At 53.5% G+C, this 22,195-nt stretch overlaps 1 protein-coding gene across 1 annotated transcript in view; it reads right to left on the minus strand.

Annotated features, from left to right (window-relative positions):
* LOC119973175 (protein SSUH2 homolog) overlaps positions 1-15,626 on the minus strand; it is a 69,749-nt gene extending 54,123 nt beyond the window's left edge. The window contains exon 1 of the mRNA XM_038810820.1: positions 15,558-15,626. Within this exon, the coding sequence (XP_038666748.1) occupies positions 15,558-15,582 (25 nt within the window). The 5' untranslated portion in view covers positions 15,583-15,626. The remainder of the gene's footprint in view (positions 1-15,557) is intronic.
* Positions 15,627-22,195: the final 6,569 nt, after the last annotated feature.

Below are 22,195 nucleotides of genomic sequence, written 5' to 3' on the forward strand. Positions count from 1 at the left end.
TGCGTGGCTTTCCCCGGGTGCTCCAGTTTCATCCCATAATCTAAAGATGTGCAGTTTAGGTGGTGTTACAGGGATGAGGTGGGGAGAGAGCCTAGATAGAGTGCTCTTTCAGAGGGTCGGTGCAGACTCAATGGGCTGAATGGTCTCTGTCTGCACTGTGGGGATTCTATTGATTCTATGAATTTGAGACTAAGGTGAATTTCTACCTCACTAAATAGTTAAGTGTTTGCAAAGGAGAATATGATCGCTGTGGGTGTATTTTAGACTCTGTCAGTAGTGGTTCTGGGTAGGGTGTGTATATTGTATCCACAAGTTTTGTGGGGCAACATCTTTTCTTGTTTATGATTATATTCATATTTAAACTGCCATTGCTGCTGATTCAACATGTGATGTCTAGCATGAGCCTTTCCTTTATTCATTCATAAGATAGAAATGTCACTGTCAAAGCCAGCATATTTTAAATGTTTATTTTGGCATTTTCCAATTTTTACAGTTTAACAGATAGTGCACCTAATAGTCACATGGTATGACATTTCTTATTTGCAAATTTTACACACATTCCTTCCGTCGGCCCTCCCCACATTCCTGCTCACCTACTCCCGCTGATGGTCGGGCCCCCTCCTGGCATCACCTTTCGCCCTGAGTGTTGTATTGCTGTAGAGCTCCTCTCTTATGTGGTTCCTGTTGTTGTCTTTGTGGGATCGCTTGGGAGCGGCTCCTCCCCTCCCTATTTCCTCATGCCTCTCTGCACTACTCCCCTGGGTTCCACCCTTGCCTTCCTTGCCCTGCTCCTCTCCGCTTTGTGTCCTCCTGTCTGCCCTCCTTGGCCGCCTCCCACCCCCATTACTTCCTAATCACTATTGGCCTCAAACAGGTCTTGGAACAGGCTGATAAATTGCCCCCAGGCTATGTGGAAGCCAACGTCCGGCCCTCGGATGGTGTTCTTGATCTTCTCCAGGTGGAGAAATTCCGACAGGTCTGCCAGCCAGTCTGCAGCTGTGGGTGGTGCTGCTGACTGCCAGCTGAGCAGGATTCACCGATGTGCGATTAAGGAAGCAGAAGCCAGGGCGCCAGCCCTCTTCCCCATATGCAATGCTGGCTGGTCCAAAACCCCGAAGACAGCCAATCTCGGGCAGGGCTCCACCATCACCCCCACAACCTTGGGCATTGCTTCAAAGAAGGCTGTCCAGAACCCGACAAGTCTGGGGCAGGCCCAGAACATGTGGGCGTAGTTGGCCGGGCCTTCCTGGCATCGTTCACATTTATCCTTCACCTCCAGGAAGAACCTGTTCATTCGAGTTCTAGTTAGTGTTATATTACGTATAGTAATATCTTCCTCATTTGCTTACTTCCAGAACAGTCGGATGGTTGATGTTCAGTAACACTCAACGTCTTCAAATTAAGCAAATACTGTTTATTGAGTAACGATTATAAATAACTACGTGTACGTTCACTCTTCTACAACTATAACTGAAGATTAGATAAATAAGATTAATTATATATAATGTTTAACTACACCTGCTCACTAAGCTATATCTCTAACACTCTGTTCACTAGTCACTCCTGATACAAAGAGGCGGGAGCCCCTTCTGAGTGTAGCTTATATACATATATCTGGTGCTGCCATCTAGTGGTTGTCTAGCACTTACTTACAAATGTTAACCTCTTACATAGCAACAGATATACAGATCACTACAGTTCGGTGAGCTCTTTGCACCACTTTAAACTGCATGAGACTTAGCCTTGCGCAGGAGGAGGGGGAGTTGGCCCTGATAGTGCTTCGCTCCAGAGTCCCCAACTCACCTCTTCTCTCCTCCAGTAGTGTGTCTCTCGGGGCCCGAGGTACCTCGCCATCTCCTTGCGGGGAAATTGTTTGATTTGAAGGTGCCGGAGCTCCTGTCCTGTCGGTAGCTCCAGTTCCTCCGTTAGTTTGTTTGATTTCTGACAATCAATGATAGTTATCATGGTCACCATTACAGAGATCAATTCCAGATTTTGTTCATTGAATTTAAATTTCATCACCTGCCATGAACCCGTGTCCCCGAAGCATTAGCCTGGGCCTCAGCCTGGGACTCTGGATTACTAGTCAGGTGACATTACCACGAGGTAACCATCTCTCCCAATAAGACTGAGCCCTTACGGAGCAGCTAGTCCAAGTTGGGGGTTAGCTGGACTCAGTTCGGATAACAGGCCGGAGGGCTGGTAACATCAGCCTTAGTCTCTCCCTGTGGTAAAGGAGTGGGTAAAATAAATCAACTAGGGCTCCAGGAATGTAAGCATTTGGTCAGGGCATGATTTGGGGTCAGTATGATAATTGTCTCAGTGGGAAAAGCCTGCTTGGTGATGCAGTGCTGAAGGACAGTTATTGCCTTAGAAAGAGTACATCAAGTGTGACTGAGGAGGACCGGGACTGCAATGGCAATGGAGTTACATGCGGTTTCAATGAAGATGCTGTCCAGGCCACTACAGCTTGCTGTCTGGCCTGGATGCAGTAACATTACTTACAATATACATGATGTGGAGATGTCGACGTTGGTTTCGAATCACTAGCTTTCGGAGCATAGCTCCTTCCTCACCTGAGGGGCAATTTAGCGTGGCTAATCCACCTACCCTACACATCTTTGGGTGTGGGGGCGAAACCTACTTAAACACGAGGAGAATGTGCAAACACCACGTGGACAGTGACCCAGAGCCGGGATCGAACCTGGGACCTCGGCAACGTGAGGCAGCAATGTTAACCACTGCACCACCATGCTGCCTGCAGTAACATTACTCGGTGTACAATAACGTTACTCACAATAAGTAATAACGCTACTCACAATATGCAGTAACATTACTCACTGAGTGAACCCTCGAAAAGCAACACGTCCTGACGGAATCCCGGGTCGTGCACTCAAATGTAGGGTGTGTTCGTGGACATCTTCAACCTCTCCCTACTACGTTCTCATGTTCCCATCTGCTTCAAGAAGACCACTATCATACCGGTGCCAAAGAAGAACCAGGCATTGTGCCTCAACGACTACCGTCTGGTGGACCTGACATTCCTGGAGCATCTCGACAACAAGAACTCTACGTCAGACTTCTATTCATTGACTGCAGCTCCATCCTCAACACCATAACTCCAGCCAAGCTCATATCAAAACTCCAAAACCTAGGACTTGGCTCCTCTCTCTGCAACTGGATTCTTGACTTTCTGACCCATAGACCACAATCAGTAAGGATAAATAACACCACCTCCACTATAGTCCTTAATACTGGGGCCCCACAAGGCTGTGTACTTAGTCCCTACAAACACGACTGTGTGGCAAAATTTGGTTCCAAATCCATCTACAAGTTTGCTGATGACACAACCGTAGTGGGTCGGATCTCAAACAACGATGATTCAGAGTACAGGAGGGAGATAGACAACATGGTAGTGTGGTGTAATGACAACAATCTCTCCCTCAATGTCAGCAAAACTAAAGAGCTAGTCACTGACTTCAGGAAGCAAAGTATCGTGCACGCCCCTGGCTGCATCAATGGTTCCAAGGTGGAGATGGTTGACAGCTTCACATTTTTAGGTGTGCACATCACCAACAATCTGTCCTGGTCCACCCACATTTTCGCTACGACCAAGAAAGCGCAACAGTGCCTATACTTCCACAGGAAAGTAAGGAAATTCGGCATGTCCACATTGACTCTTACCAATTTTTACAGATGCACTATAGAAAGCATCCTATCGGCTGCATCACAGGCTGGTAATACAACTGCTCAGCCCAAGACAGTAAAAAAACTACAGAGAGTTGTGAACACATCACAAACTCGCCTCCCATCCATTGACTCTGCCTTGGGAAAACGGGCAGCATAATCAAAGACTCCTCCCACCCATCTTATTCTCTCTTCCAACCTCTTACATTGTGTGGGAGATACAAAACTCTGAGAACACGCACGAACAGATTCAAAAACAGCTTCTTTCCCACTGTTAACCAGACTCCTAAATGGCTCTCTTATGGACTGAACTGGGGCGAGATTCACCAACCCCTCGCCGGGTCGGAGAATTCCGGGGGGGGGGGGCGTGATTCAGCTGACGCCGCTCCAATGCCAGTCCACCGATACTCTGGTGACCGGAGAATCGGTGGCAGTCTGGAGCTGCTCAACACAACCACCCCCCGGGCGATTTTCCCCACGCGATGGGCCGAGTGCCCGCCGAGTGCCCGCCAAGTTAGGCAGGGAACTCACCGTTCATGTTGCGGGCGACGGCCTGGGGGGGGGGGGGGGGGGGGGGGGGGGGGCGTGGATCCGAACCCAGGGGGAGCCTCCACTGTGGCCTGGCCCGCGATTGGGGCCTACTGATCGGCGGGCGGGCTTACCCTGATGGGGGCCGCTATGTTCCTCCACGCTGGGCACCTGTAGCTCTCCGCCATGTTGCATTGGGGCCGGCATGGAGAAGGCAACCCACGCGCATGCGCCAACTCACGCGGGCCGTAGCGCACATGCATGAACTCGCGCCGGCCGTAGCGCGCATCTGCAGACCCCCGGCGCCCGTTCTGATGCCTGGATCGGTAGATGGAGCAGCGTGAGGCTCTCCAGTGCCGTGTTGACCCCCTGTGCGGCGCAGGATCGCTGATCCTCAAAGCTAGATGACGGCAGTGTAAAACGCTCCGCCGTTTATGATGCCGTCAACACTTAGCCCCAGGATCAGAGAATCCCGCCCCTGATCTCTCCACACATCTTCTCTATTGAATAGTACTACACTCCATATGCTTCACCCAATGTCTGTGACTATGTATTTACTTTGTGTATGTGTCATACGTCCTATGTTTTTCATGTATGAAACGATCTGTCCGGACCGAACACAGGACAATACTTCTCACTGTCCCTCAGTAAACGTGACAATAAACCCAAACTCAAATCCAATCCACTGTATACAGTAACAGTAACATTACTCATGGTATACAGTAACATTACTCAGGATATAGTAACATTATTCACTGTATTCAGTAACATTACTCAGGCTATAATAACCTTACTCAGTGTACAATAATGTCACTTGCTGTATATAGTAACATTACTCACTGTATAAAGTGATACACGGTACACAGTAACATTACTATATACAATGATGTTACTCACAGTATACAATAACATTACTCCGGATACAGTAACATTACTCAGGATATAGTAACATTACTCAGGGTACAATAACGTTACTCAATGTATACAGTAACATTACAATATACAGCAACATTCCTCAGGATACATTAACATTAGTCAGGATACAGTAATATTACTTAGGATACAACAAAATTGCTCAGGATGTAGTAACATTATTCAGGATACAGTAACATTTCTCAGGGGATAGCAGCGGAAGCCAAGTCCATGACACCATGGGTGGCTCTGCTGTGTAAGAGGGGAGGAAGAGGAATGGCAGAGCTACAGCAATAGGGAATTCAATAGTAAGGGGTGAAAGTGGGCAGGTGGTTTTTTTTGACCCAGCTGGTTAAAAAGTGGGAAGGAAATGGTGACATTGTGGCACAGTGGTTAGCACTGCTGCCTCACCGCCGGGGCCCAGGTTCAATTCCATTCTTGGGTGGAGTGTTCACATTCTTCCCGTGTCTGCGTGGGTTTCCTCCGGATGCTCTGATTTCCTCCCACAGTCCAAAGATGTGCAGGTTAGGTTAAGGTTTGAGGAAGTAGACTTGGGTGGAGTGCTCTTTCAGAGGATCCGTGCAGCCTCAACAGGCCGAATTGCCTCCTTCTGCACTGTAGGGATTCTATGAAGTGGGGTGTGGGTTACATCCTTTGCGGAGATCTCTTCTTGCCCTCAAAGCCTGGAACTTATCTTAGTCCAAGATCCACTACTCTTCCCAGAGCTGACCAGCCACACCCACTATTCCATTTTGGCTCTGCTGGGACCACTAGAGCTCAGATTGGCCACTGAGGCCCACTCTCTGCTCATTAAGGCTGCTGGGCATATGTTACCGCTGTGGAGTGACTTTTTGGTTTCATTGGGTTGATTTGCAACAAGTAGGTCGGAGTGGGGGAGGGTGCGGGTGGCAGTGCGTTGAGCACTAGGCCCCCCCACCTCTGTCACTAAGCATGTCAAAATGCCTCTGGGACACTCCACTGTCTCCTACCACAGATTCAGGCCCATGCACAGGGACTGATATCCTGCACACGGATCACACGGTAAACTGAGAAAGAACTTTTCAGCAGTCATTCTTTGTACAATGTGTGCAGGAGGGTTTCCTGACACAATATGTTGACAGGCCAACAAGAGGCGAGGCCACATTGGATTTGGTTTTGGGTAATGAACCAGGCCAGGTGTTAGATCTGGAGGTAGGTGAGCACTTTGGAAACAGTGACCACAATTCGGTGACCTTTACGTTAGTGATGGAAAGGGATAAGTATACCCCGCAGGGCAAGAGTTATAGCTGGGGGAAGGGCAATTATGATGCCATTAGACATGACTTAGGATGTGTTGGTTGGAGAAGTAGGCTGCAAGGGTTGGGCACACTGGATATGTGGAGCTTGTTCAAGGAACAGCTATTGCATGTTCTTGATAAGTACGTACCAGTCAGGCACGGAGGAAGGGGTCGAGCGAGGGAACCGTGGTTTACCAAAGAAGTGGAATCTCTTGTTAAGAGGAAGAAGGAGGCCTATGTGAAGATGAGGCGTGAAGTTTCAGTTGGGGCGCTTGATATTTACAAGGAAGCGAGGAAGGATCTAAAGAGAGAGCTGAGACGAGCAAGGAGGGGACATGAGAAGTCTTTGGCAGGTAGGATCAAGGAAAACCCAAAAGCTTTCTATAGGTATGTCAGGAATAAAAGAATGACTAGGGTAAGAGTAGGGCCAGTCAAGGACAGTGGTGGGAAGTTGTGTGTGGAGGCTGAGGAGATAAGCGAGATACTAAATGAATACTTTTCGTCAGTATTCACTCAAGAAAAAGATAATATTGTGGAGGAGAATGCTGAGACCCAGGCTATTAGAATAGATGGCATTGAGGTGCGTAGGGAAGAAGTGTTGGCAATTCTGGACAAGGTGAAAATAGATAAGTCCCCGGGGCCGGATGGGATTTATCCTAGGATTCTCTGGGAAGCCAGGGAAGAGATTGCTGAGCCTTTGGCTTTGATTTTTAGGTCATCATTGGCTACAGGAATAGTGCCAGAGGACTGGAGGATAGCAAATGTGGTCCCTTTGTTCAAGAAGGGGAGTAGAGATAACCCCGGTAACTATAGGCCCGTGAGCCTAACGTCTGTGGTGGGTAAAGTCTTGGAGAGGATTATAAAAGATACGATTTATAATCATCTAGATAGGAATAATATGATTAGGGACAGTCAGCATGGTTTTGTGAAGGGTAGGTCATGCCTCACAAACCTTATCGAGTTCTTTGAGAAGGTGACTGAACAGGTAGACGAGGGTAGAGCAGTTGATGTGGTGTATATGGATTTCAGTAAAGCGTTTGATAAGGTTCCCCACGGTCGTCTATTGCAGAAAATACGGAGGCTGGGGATTGAGGGTGATTTAGAGATGTGGATCAGAAATTGGCTAGTTGAAAGAAGACAGAGAGTGGTAGTTGATGGGAAATGTTCAGAATGGAGTTCAGTTACGAGTGGCGTACCACAAGGATCTGTTCTGGGGCCGTTGCTGTTTGTCATTTTTATAAATGACCTAGAGGAGGGCGCAGAAGGAGGGGTGAGTAAATTTGCAGACGACACTAAAGTCGGTGGAGTTGTAGACAGTGCGGAAGGATGTTGCAGGTTACAGAGGGACATAGATAAGCTGCAGAGCTGGGCTGAGAGGTGGCAAATGGAGTTTAATGTGGAGAAGTGTGAGGTGATTCACTTTGGAAAGAATAACAGAAATGCGGAATATTTGGCTAATGGTAAAATTCTTGGTAGTGTGGATGAGCAGAGGGATCTCGGTGTCCATGTACATAGATCCCTGAAAGTTGCCACCCAGGTTGATAGGGTTGTGAAGAAGGCCTATGGTGTGTTGGCCTTTATTGGTAGAGGGATTGAGTTCCGGAGCCATGAGGTCATGTTGCAGTTGTACAAAACTCTAGTACGGCCGCATTTGGAGTATTGCGTACAGTTCTGGTCGCCTCATTATAGGAAGGACGTGGAAGCTTTGGAACGGGTGCAGAGGAGATTTACCAGGATGTTGCCTGGTATGGAGGGAAAATCTTATGAGGAAAGGCTGATGGACTTGAGGTTGTTTTCGTTAGAGAGAAGAAGGTTAAGAGGTGACTTAATAGAGGCATACAAAATGATCAGAGGGTTAGATAGGGTGGACAGCGAGAGCCTTCTCCCGCGGATGGAGGTGGCTAGCACGAGGGGACATAGCCTTAAATTGAGGGGTAATAGATATAGGACAGAGGTCAGAGGTGGGTTTTTACGCAAAGAGTGGTGAGGCCGTGGAATGCCCTACCTGCAACAGTAGTGAACACGCCAACATTGAGGGCATTTAAAAGTTTATTGGATAAGCATATGGATGATAAGGGCATAGTGTAGGTTAGATGGCCTTTAGATTTTTTCCATGTCGGTGCAACATCGAGGGCCGAAGGGCCTGTACTGCGCTGTATCGTTCTATGTTCTATGTTCAGTGAGATACCCTCAATTACGACATAGGAGAGAAGATTGGTAATTCAAAAGCTTTAATCATCAGAGAACTGAACAGCTGCCGAGAAGTGTGCTCACCACATGCTGCCGAGTGAGCCTCATCTTATATACCGTTTCCTGGGGGCGGAGTCCCCCAGGGTTCCAAGCCCAGTCTTAAAGGGTCAATGTATTAAAGACAAAGTACAGTTACAGCAGTTACTGATACCATTCATCACAAGAAGTGAACCCACAATTCACCTGCCTCTGCTGCAGTGTATGTTTGAGAAATTGTGTCACAGCAAAAACAGAAGGCAGACAAGTCAATAAGCCAAAATATATCAAGAGCACAATCATTCTGTTTTCGAGCTGCTTTCTCGTTCTCTTTTTGGATTGGATTTGTTTATTGTCACGTGTACCGAGGTACAGTGAAAAGTATTTTTCTGCGAGCAGCTCAACAGATCAAGTACATGTCATCTGTTCATCTCAGTCTGTAAGTCTTTTATGTCAGATCTCCCCTTCTCGCTCTAGCACCCTTTCTGATCATTTCTTGTTCTGTCTGTCCGGCTGTCACTCTCTCTCACTCACCTTGTCTGCCTCTCACACGCTCTCCTCACTGCCTGTCTCATACTCTCTCCTTCACACACTGCCCCTTCCATACACTCTCAGAATCACTGCCTCACCCACACTCACTCTCATGTTCCCCCTCACAACCTTTCACTCTCTCTCATAGCCTTCTCTCTCTCACCGTCTCCCTCTCTCACACACAGAATTTCTCTCTCTGCCACTCACACACTCGGTCTCACTGCCTCTCACCTCTCACAGATAATCCCTCCTCTCACTGCCTCGCTCTCTCTTCCACTGCCTCTCATACATGCTGTCATAACCCCCTTGGGGGACCAAGGATTGATTCATTCGATTTCCCCCTTACACAGCTGAGTACGAACTCCCCCGGTAATTGTAAGGGAAAACTGCACAGTATAAAACCCCTGCACGCTGGTCATGGAGGGTGGCCCTTCGGAGAGAAACGTAGTCTTTTATAGTTTTGTGTACAATGTAATAAACCAATCGTTCATTTCCATCCTACCATATATTCCTGTTGTCTCTCCCATTTGGGATTTACACTGGTGACGAGGGTGAAGTGGAGATACTGCAGCCGTTGTGTGTTATTCCGCCGACCTGCTTCATTCAGGCTCACGGGGGCCTTCACTCCAGATGGGGAGATTCTGCACATCGAGAAACTCAGCCAGTTTCATGCAGGTACCAATGACACACCCAATACATCGAACGGGTGCAGTAATGATTTGGTCGAACAAACTCGGAAGGCAGACCGTTATCCTGCTGGCGGCAGTCGGGGGACCCACCTATGTAGCCGTTAAGTGCCTCACGCATCCAGACAGACCGGACTCCCAAGACTTTCGCCACGTTGGTGTCCCTGGTCGAGGCACACCTGAACCTGCAGTCCCCGATAATGGTCCACCAGTTCCTGTTCCACACCACCTCAAAGGCCCAGTGAGAATCAAATGGCAAGTTTTTGGCACGCTTGAAGAAGCTCGCCACTGCATGTGAATTTGGGGCTGCATTGTCCGAAACCTTGCACGACCGTTTCTTCTGTGGGTTCCAAGACGCCGATACACAAAGACAACTCCTAACGGAGGCTGACTTAACCCTCCAGAGGGCGGTGGACATTGTCATATCCCGACAGCGCTTAGAACGCGGGGTCCAAGAGTTGCAAGGCTTGGCGGTCCTGAACCTCGGCCACCGGAGCAACCACCAACTCCCGGGCCAAGAAGACGGGAGCTACTGCAAAGCTAGAGTGACCACATGACCCAAGGCTGTCACCATCGGTGCACACGGGCACGATCGGGAGGATTCCCTCAAAACAGAACACCAAGATGGTGGCCACTGGCTGTGGGTTGGGCGCCGCAAAGAGGGCCGGGACTCCGGAGAAGCCACGGAGGCCCCCTATTCCTCACCAGAACCCCAGGCATTACCACCCCCCTAGAGGCCAGGCGTTCTATCTGGCGGACCAGGAGGAAGAATACCAGCAATTACACTGCATTATTGCCCCCAGGATCCACCCGAATTGTGTTAAAAATGAATGGACGTCCCATTGATATGGAGCTTGATACTGGAGCAATGATCTCAGTGATCAGCCGCTGGACGTTCAAGTCCGGTCTCCAGACCTTGGACCTTTGGGACACGGATTGGCAATGTACACTGGAGAGCCATTGGCCATTGAGAGAACCACTCTCGTGACCCAGGCATACGGGGACTAGAACATAGAACATAGAACATAGAACAGTACAGCACAGAACAGGCCCTTCGGCCCTCAATGTTGTGCCGAGCCATGATCACCCTACTCAAACCCACGTATCCACCCTATACCCGTAACCCAACAACCCCCCCTTAACCTTACTTTTTTTATTAGGACACTACGGGCAATTTAGCATGGCCAATCCACCTAACCCGCACATCTTTGGACTGTGGGAGGAAACCGGAGCACCCGGAGGAAACCCACGCACACAGGGGGAGGACGTGTAGACTCCACACAGACAGTGACCCAGCCGGGAATCGAACCTGGGACCCTGGAGCTGTGAAGCATTTATGCTAACCACCATGCTACCCTGCTGCCCTAGTTGGCATGTTTGTCCTCGGTGGTAGTTCATGGAGGAGGACCCAAGTTACTGGGCTGCAATTGGGTACACCACCTAAATTTGGACTGGCTACGTGTCTGCCATGGCCCATAAGGAGTGTTGGCAAAAGTTCTAGGTGTATTCGTGGAAGGCTCGGGACGATAAATGCGCAATGGCCAGAATCAGGACACGCAGTCCGTTATTTCTGCGCCCGCCTGGCACCATATGCGCTGCGGCCAAAGGTTGACGCTGAGCTAGACCGTCTGGAATGCTTGGGCATCATCCACCCCGCCTATTTTGCTGATTGGGCTGATCCAGTGGTCCTGGTGCTAAAACCCGAAGGATCTACACATCTCTGCAGAGACTACAAAACAAAGGTGAACTGGGTATCTCGCCTGGACCATTACCCAGTCCTGCGCATTGAAGGCCTGTACACAGAACCCAGCGGTGGTACCACATACACAAAGCTCAACATGAGCCACATGTACCTGCAGCTGATCTTGGACCTGGACTCTCGGAAGTACGTGATGGTAAACACCCACAGAGGGTTGTATGAATACATCTGACTGTCTTTTGGGGTTTAATCAGCCTGTGCGATTTTCCAATGAGTGATGAGAAACATCCTACAGGGCCCACCCAGGGTGGCCATATACCTGGACAATGTCCTCATCACCGGGGCCTCGGAAAAGAAACATTTGGAGAACCTGGCCGAAGTCCTCCGGCCTTTTGAACAGACCGGTATCCGCCTCTGCAGGAGGAAATGTGTTTTTGGAGTACCCAATTCTTTTTTATTCCAATTAAAGGGTAATTTAGCATGGCCAAGCCACCTACCCTGCACATCGTTTTGGGTTGTGGGGGTGAGACCCATGCAGACACAGGGAGAATGTGCAAACTCCACATGGACAGTGACCCTGGGCCAGGATCGAATCCGGTCCTCAGCGTTATGAGGCAGCAGTGCTAACCACTGCGTCACCGTGCTGGGAAATGTGCTTTTAACGCCCCTGAGGTTACCTATCTGGGATACCGGGTTGGCAGAAAGGGGCTTCACCAGGTGGAAGACAAGGTCCAGACCATCCATCAGTCTCCAATCAATAGAGACCCAAACGAACTCTGTTCCTTTTTGGGACTCATAAGCTACTTTGGGAAATTCATCCCCAACTTGGCCACACTGCTTAGTCCGCTCCACAACCTATTAAAAAAGGGCACCAGTGGGAATGGAACCCCCTGCACCAGGGAGCATTCGAAGAGGTAAAAAGGCAGTTGTCCTTTGAGAAGCTGTTGATGGACTTCAACCGGCAAATCCGCTTCTCCTGATGTGTGACACTTCCTTCTAGGGCGTAGGAGCCGTTCCCACACACCGGATGCCTGATGGCTCATTTATGGCCGCAAACGGAATTTGACATGTACAGACCTCCCTGCACCACTCAAAAGACTGATAGCTTTTGCGTCGCGCACACTGCCGCTGTCGAGCGGAACTATGCCCAAATTGAGAAGGAGGGCCTGGCTTGTATTTGGTGTCTGGAATTTCCACCAGTATGTATATGGCCATGAATCTACGGTCTGTACAGACCACAAACTGTTACTTGGATAATTCAAGGAGGATCCAGTGATTCCCCCAATCGCATCTGCCAGAGTCCAGCAATGGGCATTGTTCCTGGCAACATACGGGCACATGCTGGAACACTGCCCAAGCACAAGGATCCCACAAGCCGTTGCGTCAAGCTGCCTGCCTCAGTCCACAAGACCGCCAGTTCTGGCCTCCACTGCAGAAGTAGTAGCAGCCTTCCACTTTTATGGATTCATTGCAAGTCACAGGGGCTCATGTAAAAGAATGGACCCGCAGCTACCGAGGGTCCAACATATGGACAAGTGAGGGAGCCACCACGGAGCTTTGCCCGACGATCTGCGGGTCTATACGTTAAAGCTCCCGGAGCTGAGGAGGGAGGACGATGTCCTACTGTGGGGGACACAGGTAGTCATCCCAGAACACGGTTGGGCGCCTTTGTTGCAAGACCTCCACAAAGGAGTCGAAGATGAAGATGCTCACCCGCAGCTATGTCTGATGGCCCGGGATCGACTCAGTCATCAAGAAGGTGGCTCAGCGCTGCGGCCCATGTCGAGAGAACCAGAAGACCCTGCCAGCTGCACCAATACACCCTTGGGAATGGCTGGGAAAAGAGTGGGCCCGCGTTCACTTAAGACTTCGCCAGCCCATTACAGTGAGCGGCATTCCTTGTGATGGTGGACACTAACTCGAAGTGGCTCAAGGTTCATAAGGTGCAGACTGTGACCTCGAAGACAACAGTAGGAAGGCTGTGACTCACATTCATCACCCATAGCATATCCAAAGTGCTGGTTTTGGATAGCGGGGCTGCGTTCACCAGCAAGGAGTTCAAAGCATTTATGGCTGCAAACGGAATTTGACATGTACAGACCTCCCTGCATCACCCAACATGGAATGGTTTGGCCGAGAAGGTGGTCCAAACTTTCAAGAGGGCGATGAAAAAACTGACTACAGGGTCTTGGGGGGTGCGACTGGCCCAGTTTCTGTTTGGCTACCGGACGGCCCCCCCCATGCCACCATGGGCGTGGCACCATGAGACGTCAGCTCCAGACCTGCCTCAGCCTGGTCATCCCGGACATCGGTGCTCGGGTTCACCAGCGGCAGCACCGCTCCAATACATAGAACATACAGTGCAGGAGGCCATTCGGCCCATCGAGTCTGCACCGACCCACTTAAGCCCTCACTTCCACCCTATCCCCCTAACCCAATAACCTCTACTAACCTTTTTGGACACTAAGGGCAATTTATCATGGCCAATCCACCTAATCTGCACGTTTTGGACTGTGGGAGGAAACCCACACAGACACAGGGAGAACGTGAAGTCTCCACACAGTGACCCAGCAGGGAATGAAACCTGGGACCCTGGAGTTGTAAAGCCACAGTGCTAACCACTATACTAGTATGCTGCCCTGATACGGATGCAGGTCGATGTTTGCAGCAACGTGAGTTCAAACCGGAGGACGCAATATACATGCACAATTTTGGCGCCGGCACCACATGGGTTTCGGGCGTGGTCCTCCAGGCCACAGGTCTAGTTTTGTACTCGGTCCGGGCACAAGGACCTGAAGCAAGCTGCCACCTGGACCACATCTTCCGCCACACGCGGGAGCTTCCAGGACTCTGAATATGCCAGTCCAGGTCCACCCGCGGTCCCCGTCGCCGCCTGGAGCACCGTCACCTCCATTCATCGAAGCCCGATAAGCTGAGATGCCTGACGCCTCATCAGAAGACTCCGCGCCGGACATGGACATTGTCCAGCTCGCTATGGTCATCCAGCCATCTGCTACACCGACACCATCACCGGCCACTCCACACCTGCCTTGACAATCCACTCGCAAATATCAGTCTCTGGTACGTTACACACCCCCCAGACTCGTCTTGTCAACACCGGACCGTTGTCCACTTCCAAAGCGGACAAGAGGATCTCAGCCCGAGGACGTGGACATTTCTTCAGACTCGGAGGGGGGAGGGGGTGGAGAGGTGTTATAGCCCCCTTAGGGGCCGAGGACCGTGCTCCATTCGATTTTCCCCTTACACGGCTATAAATCAAACTCCCCCAGTAATTGGGGGTGGGATTTCCCCTTAACAAGGGAAGACCACAAGAGAATAAAAACCCTGACCTGGGTGCAGTCAGCGAGATGGGGCCCTTTGGGGAGAGGAGTTTAGTCTTTCATAGTTTTGTGCACATAGTAATAAACCATGCAAGTTTTTTTTCATGTCTACCCTCCCGTGTGTTCCTGTTGTCTCTCCTGTTCTGATTCTACACATACAGTGTCTCACTCTCTCTTTTTCACCGCCTCTCTCTCTCTCACTCACTGCCTCTCTCTCTCACTCTCTCTTTCTCACCGCCTCTCTCTCTCGTCACTGCATCTCTCACACACACACACTCTCTCTCTCACTGCCTCTCACTTTCCCTCTTTCTTTCTCACTGCCCCTCCCTCACTCTCTCTCTCTCTCACTGCCACTCTCACACTGTCACTGCTCTCTCTCTCTCACACGCAATGTCACACACTGCCTCTTTCACACACACCCTCTCTCACTGCCCTCTTTCACTGACTTTCTCTCACTGCCTCTCTGACACTCTCTTTCTCTCTCTTTTTCACTGTCTCTCTCTCTCTGCCATTACTGGTTGAGGAACAGAGATGTCAGCTGAAGAAATATCTGCTTTCCTGTTGGTTCCTTTGAAGGGTCCCTGCCCAATCCACCCCAATTTACTCTCACCATCAACTTGTCCCCCTTGTGGAGTTGGACCCCATTAAGAAAGCAAGAGAGTTAACTTACCAGCTTCTGACTGACTGGGATCCATTGGGAAAGTCTGACAGGACTAATCATGCACGAGGCTGACCTCAGTCAGCGGAAGTTGTGTTGAGCCAACAGAAATCTCTGCTTTAATTGACGAGCTGTGGATTTCTGCCAAGTGCTCTACTGTTTACACAAGTTTCTATTCCAAGATATAAAATCGCATGCCCTAGCTTGTTGAATCTGTAACAGGCTCTGCAACATCATGAATGCTTTCCTGGAACTGAGGTTCAACACAATGGGATTAAATACATTTTTAGTATAAATAGGAGCATGCCAATTTGGAGGTGGCTCCGAGTTATTGAACTGAGGCAGTTAAAGGGACACCGTCTTCCAGGAAAAGCCTTTGACAACTTTTTGTTTCATGCACAGTGGGAGGGAGAGGAACAACAAGGACAGTTTGTGCTAAACTAAAACAGGTGAAACGAGGGAGAATTTTATCTCTTTAGCACCAAGTAGAAAAGGGACGAAAAGCCAAGTGGGGTATAAATCAGATCAGTGCAATAAAGCCAGATGTAAAATGGATTACGTATGTCACGGAGGGGTGTAAATTGGAGTGAATGCAAACCAAGGCAGGTATTAAACAGAAATTTGTTTCGGGTCAAAATCAGGGTGGCGAACATCAGGTCTGGGTGGGGATCGGGTCTGGCTGGGGATCGGGTCCGGGTGGGTATTGAGTCTGGGTGGGGACCGGGTTGGGGTGGGGGGGGGGGGGGGGGTGGGGGGGGAGAGGCAATCGGGTCTGGGTGGGAATCGGGTCAGGCTGGGGGTCGGGTCTGCATGGGGATCGGATCTGGGTGGGGATCTGGTCTGGGTGAGGACCGGGTCTGGGTGGGGATTGGGTCTGGGTGGGGATTGGGTCTGGGTGGGGATTGGGTCTGGGTGGGGATCGGGTCTGGCTGGGGACAGGGACCGGGTCTGGGTGGGGATTGGGTCTGGGTGGGGATCGGGTCTGGCTGGGGACAGGGACCGGGTCTGGGTGGGGATTGGGTCTGGGTGGGGATTGGGTCTGGGTGGGGATTGGGTCTGGGTGGGGATTGGGTCTGGGTGGGGATTGGGTCTGGGTGGGGATCGGGTCTGGCTGGGGACAGGGACCGGGTCTGGGTGGGGATTGGGTCTGGGTGGGGATTGGGTCTGGGTGGGGATTGGGTCTGGGTGGGGATTGGGTCTGGGTGGGGATTGGGTCTGGGTGAGGATTGGGTCTGGGTGAGGATCGGGTCTGGGTGGGGATTGGGTCTGGGTGGGGATCGGGTCTGGCTGGGGACAGGGATCGGGTCTGGCTGGGGATCGGGTCTGGGTGGGGATCGGGTCTGGCTGGGGACAGGGATCGGGTCTGGCTGGGGATCGGGTCAGGGTGGGGATCGGGTCAGAGTGGGGATCGGGTCTGGGTGGGGAACGGGTCTGGCTGGGGATCGGGTCAGGGTGGGGATCGGGTCTGGGTGGGGATCGGGTCTGGGTGGGGATCGGGTCTGGGTGAGGATCGGGTCTGGCTGGGGATCGGTTCAGGGTGGGGATCGGGCCTGGGTGGGGATCGGGTCTGGGTGGGGATCGGGTCTGGGTGGGGATCGGGTCTGGGTGGGGATCGGGTCTGGGTGGGGATTGGGTCTGGGTGGGGATCGGGTCTGGCTGGGGACAGGGACCGGGTCTGGGTGGGGATTGGGTCTGGGTGGGGGTCGGGTCTGGCTGGGGACAGGGACCGGGTCTGGGTGGGGATTGGGTCTGGGTGGGGATTGGGTCTGGGTGGGGATTGGGTCTGGGTGGGGATTGGGTCTGGGTGGGGATTGGGTCTGGGTGGGGATCGGGTCTGGCTGGGGACAGGGACCGGGTCTGGGTGGGGATTGGGTCTGGGTGGGGATTGGGTCTGGGTGGGGATTGGGTCTGGGTGGGGATTGGGTCTGGGTGGGGATTGGGTCTGGGTGGGGATTGGGTCTGGGTGAGGATCGGGTCTGGGTGGGGATTGGGTCTGGGTGGGGATCGGGTCTGGCTGGGGACAGGGATCGGGTCTGGCTGGGGATCGGGTCTGGGTGGGGATCGGGTCTGGCTGGGGACAGGGATCGGGTCTGGCTGGGGATCGGGTCAGGGTGGGGATCGGGTCAGGGTGGGGATCGGGTCTGGGTGGGGATCGGGTCTGGCTGGGGATCGGGTCAGGGTGGGGATCGGGTCTGGGTGGGGATCGGGTCTGGGTGGGGATCGGGTCTGGGTGAGGATCGGGTCTGGCTGGGGATCGGTTCAGGGTGGGGGTCGGGTCTGCATGGGGATCGGATCTGGGTGGGGATCTGGTCTGGGTGAGGACCGGGTCTGGGTGGGGATTGGGTCTGGGTGGGGATTGGGTCTGGGTGGGGATTGGGTCTGGGTGGGGATCGGGTCTGGCTGGGGACAGGGACCGGGTCTGGGTGGGGATTGGGTCTGGGTGGGGATCGGGTCTGGCTGGGGACAGGGACCGGGTCTGGGTGGGGATTGGGTCTGGGTGGGGATTGGGTCTGGGTGGGGATTGGGTCTGGGTGGGGATTGGGTCTGGGTGGGGATTGGGTCTGGGTGGGGATCGGGTCTGGCTGGGGACAGGGACCGGGTCTGGGTGGGGATTGGGTCTGGGTGGGGATTGGGTCTGGGTGGGGATTGGGTCTGGGTGGGGATTGGGTCTGGGTGGGGATTGGGTCTGGGTGGGGATTGGGTCTGGGTGAGGATCGGGTCTGGGTGGGGATTGGGTCTGGGTGGGGATCGGGTCTGGCTGGGGACAGGGATCGGGTCTGGCTGGGGATCGGGTCTGGGTGTGGATCGGGTCTGGCTGGGGACAGGGATCGGGTCTGGCTGGGGATCGGGTCAGGGTGGGGATCGGGTCAGAGTGGGGATCGGGTCTGGGTGGGGATCGGGTCTGGCTGGGGATCGGGTCAGGGTGGGGATCGGGTCTGGGTGGGGATCGGGTCTGGGTGGGGATCGGGTCTGGGTGAGGATCGGGTCTGGCTGGGGATCGGTTCAGGGTGGGGATCGGGCCTGGGTGGGGATCGGGCCTGGGTGGGGATCGGGTCTGGGTGGGGATCGGGTCTGGGTGGGGATCGGGTCTGGGTGGGGATTGGGTCTGGGTGGGGATCGGGTCTGGCTGGGGACAGGGACCGGGTCTGGGTGGGGATTGGGTCTGGGTGGGGATCGGGTCTGGCTGGGGACAGGGACCGGGTCTGGGTGGGGATTGGGTCTGGGTGGGGATTGGGTCTGGGTGGGGATTGGGTCTGGGTGGGGATTGGGTCTGGGTGGGGATTGGGTCTGGGTGGGGATCGGGTCTGGCTGGGGACAGGGACCGGGTCTGGGTGGGGATTGGGTCTGGGTGGGGATTGGGTCTGGGTGGGGATTGGGTCTGGGTGGGGATTGGGTCTGGGTGGGGATTGGGTCTGGGTGGGGATTGGGTCTGGGTGAGGATCGGGTCTGGGTGGGGATTGGGTCTGGGTGGGGATCGGGTCTGGCTGGGGACAGGGATCGGGTCTGGCTGGGGATCGGGTCTGGGTGGGGATCGGGTCTGGCTGGGGACAGGGATCGGGTCTGGCTGGGGATCGGGTCAGGGTGGGGATCGGGTCAGGGTGGGGATCGGGTCTGGGTGGGGATCGGGTCTGGCTGGGGATCGGGTCAGGGTGGGGATCGGGTCTGGGTGGGGATCGGGTCTGGGTGGGGATCGGGTCTGGGTGAGGATCGGGTCTGGCTGGGGATCGGTTCAGGGTGGGGATCGGGACTGGGTGGGGATCGGGCCTGGGTGGGGATCGGGTCTGGGTGGGGATCGGGTCTGGGTGGGGATCGGGTCTGGTTGGGGATCGGGTCTGGGTTGGGATCGGGTCTGGGTGTGGATCGGGCCTGGGTGGGGATCGGGTCTGGGTGGGGATCGGGTCAGGGTGGGGATCGGGTCTGGGTGGGGATCGGGTCTGGCTGGGGATCGGGTCTGGCTGGGGATCGGATCTGGGTGGGGATCGGGTCTGGGTGGGGATCGGGTCTGGGTGGGGATCGGGTCTGGGTGGGGATCGGGTCAGGGTGGGGATCGGATCTGGGTGGGGATCGGGTCTGGGTGGGGATCGGGTCTGGGTGGGGATCGGGTCTGGGTGGGGATCGGGTCTGGGTGGGGATCGGGTCTGGCTGGGGATCAGGTCAGGCTGGGGATCGGGTCTGGGTGGGGATCGGGTCTGGGTGGGGATCGGGTCTGGGTGGGGATCGGGTCTGGGTGGGTACCGGGTCAGGCTGGGGATCGGGTCTGGGTGGGGATCGGGTCTGGGTGGGGATCGGGTCTGGGTGGGGATCGGGTCTGGGCGGGGGGGGGGTCGGATCTGGGTGGAGATCGGATCTGGGTGGGGATCGGGTCTGGGTGGGGATCGGGTCTGGGTGGGGATCGGGTCTGGGTGAGGATCGGGTCTGGGTGAGGATCGGGTCTGGGTGGGGATCGGGTCTGGGTGGGGATCGGGTCTGGGTGGGGATCGGGTCTGGGTGGGGATCGGATCTGGGTGGGGATCGGGTCTGGGTGGGGATCCGATCTGGGTGGGGATCGGGTCTGGGTGGGGATCGGGTCTGGGTGGGGATCGGGATTGGGTCTGGGTGGGATTGGGATTGGGTCTGGGGGGTGTGATTGAGTCTGGGTGGGACTGGGATTGGGATTGGGTCTGAGTGGGATTGGGATTGGGTCTGGTGGGATTGGGATTGGGTCTGGGTGGGACTGGGATTGGATCTGGGTGGGATTGAGTATGGGTAGGATTTGGATTGGGATTGGGTCTGAGTGGGATTGGGATTGGGTCTGGGTGGGATTGGGATTGGGTCTAGGTGGGATTGGGTCTGAGTGGGACTGGGAATAGGTCTGGGTGGGACTGGGATTGGGTCTGGGTAGGACTGGGATTGGATCTGGGTGGGATTGGGATAGGATCTGAGTGGGATTGGGTCTGATTGGGATTGGGTCTGGGTGGGACTGGGATTGGGTCTGGTTGGGACTGGGATTGGGTCTGGGTGGAACTGGGATTAGATCTGGCTGGGACTGGGATTGGATCTGGCTGGGATTGGGTCTGAGTGGGATTGTATCTGGGTGGACTGGGATTGGGTCTGGGTGGGACTGGGATTGGATCTGGGTGGGACTGGGATTGGGTCTGGGTGGGACTGGGATTGGATCTGGGTGGGACTGTGATTGGGTCTGAGTGGGATTGGGATTGTGTCTGGATGGGACTGTGATTGGGTCTGGGTGGGGCTGGGAATGTGTCTGGGTGGGACTGGGATTGGGTCTGGGTGAGACTGGGATTGGATCTGGCTGGGACTGGGATTGCATCTGGGTGGGATTGGGTCTGAGTGGGTCTGGGATTGGGTCTAGGTGGGACTGGGATTGGGTCTGGGTAGGACTAGGATTGGATCTGGGTGGGACTGGGATAGGATCTGGGTGGGATTGGGTCTGAGTGGGATTGGGATTGTGTCTGGATGGGATTGGGTCTGGGTGGGACTGGGATTGGGTCTGGGTGGGACTGGGATTGGGTCTGGGTGGAACTGGGATTGGATCTTGCTGGGACTGGGAGTGGATCTGGGTGGGATTGGGTCTGAGTGGGACTGGGATTGGGTCTGGGTGGGACTGGGATTGGGTCTGGGTGGGATAGGGATTGGGTCTGGGTGGGACTGGGATTGGGTCTGGGTGGAACTGGGATAGGATCTGGGTGGGATTGGGTCTGAGTGGGATTGGGATTGGGTCTGAGTGGGATTGGGATTGGGTCTGGATGGGGATTAGGTTTGGCAGGTGATCGCGTCTGGATGAGGTTCGGGTCTGGATTGATATTGGGGGAATTGAGCCTGAATGGGGATCAGGTCTGGGTGGGGCCAGGTCTGAATAGAGATTGAGACAATATGGAGATCTAATCTGGATGGAGATCAGGTATGGGTGGATATCCTGTCTGAATGGGAATTCAGTATGGATGGGTCTCTGGTTTGGATGGAGATTGGGTCTGGATAGATATTGAGTCTTGATGGAGACTGGGTTTCAAGAGGATCAGATCAGGGTGGAGATCAAGTCTGGAGGTGGATCAAATCTGGATGTGGATGGAGTGTGTGTGGGGATTTAGACTGGATGGGGAATGAGTCTGGACAGAGATCAGGCCTGTACGAGGATCAGGTATGTGTCAGATATGTCTCGGCGATGATCGAGTCTGGCTGTGGATCGAATTTAGAGGTGGATCAAGTCTGAAGTTTGGGTCTCAAAGGCGATCAGATCTGGGTGGGTTCGAGTCTGGACGTGGTTCGAGTCTGGACGTGGATCGAGTATGGACGTGGATCGAGTATGGACGTGGATCGAGTCTGGATGTGAATCGAATCTAGATGTGGATAGGGCCTGGAAGTGGATTGAGTATGGATGTGGATCGAGTCTGGAAGTGGATTGAGTCTGGACATGGATCGAGCATGGATGTGGATCGAGTCTGGACGTGGATCAAGCATGGACATGGATCGAGTCTGGAAGTGGATCAAGTCTGGAAGTGGATCGAGCATGGACATGGATCGAGCATGGAAGTGGACCGAGTCTGGAAGTGGATCGAGTCTGAATGTGGATCGAGTCTGGATGTGGATCGAGACTGGCTGTGGATCGAGTCTGGATGTGGATAGAGTCTCGGTGGGGATCAGATCTGGGT

The sequence above is a fragment of the Scyliorhinus canicula genome, chromosome 11 (genome assembly GCF_902713615.1).
Source record: "Scyliorhinus canicula chromosome 11, sScyCan1.1, whole genome shotgun sequence".
In the NCBI taxonomy this organism is placed as follows: Eukaryota; Metazoa; Chordata; class Chondrichthyes; order Carcharhiniformes; family Scyliorhinidae; genus Scyliorhinus; species Scyliorhinus canicula.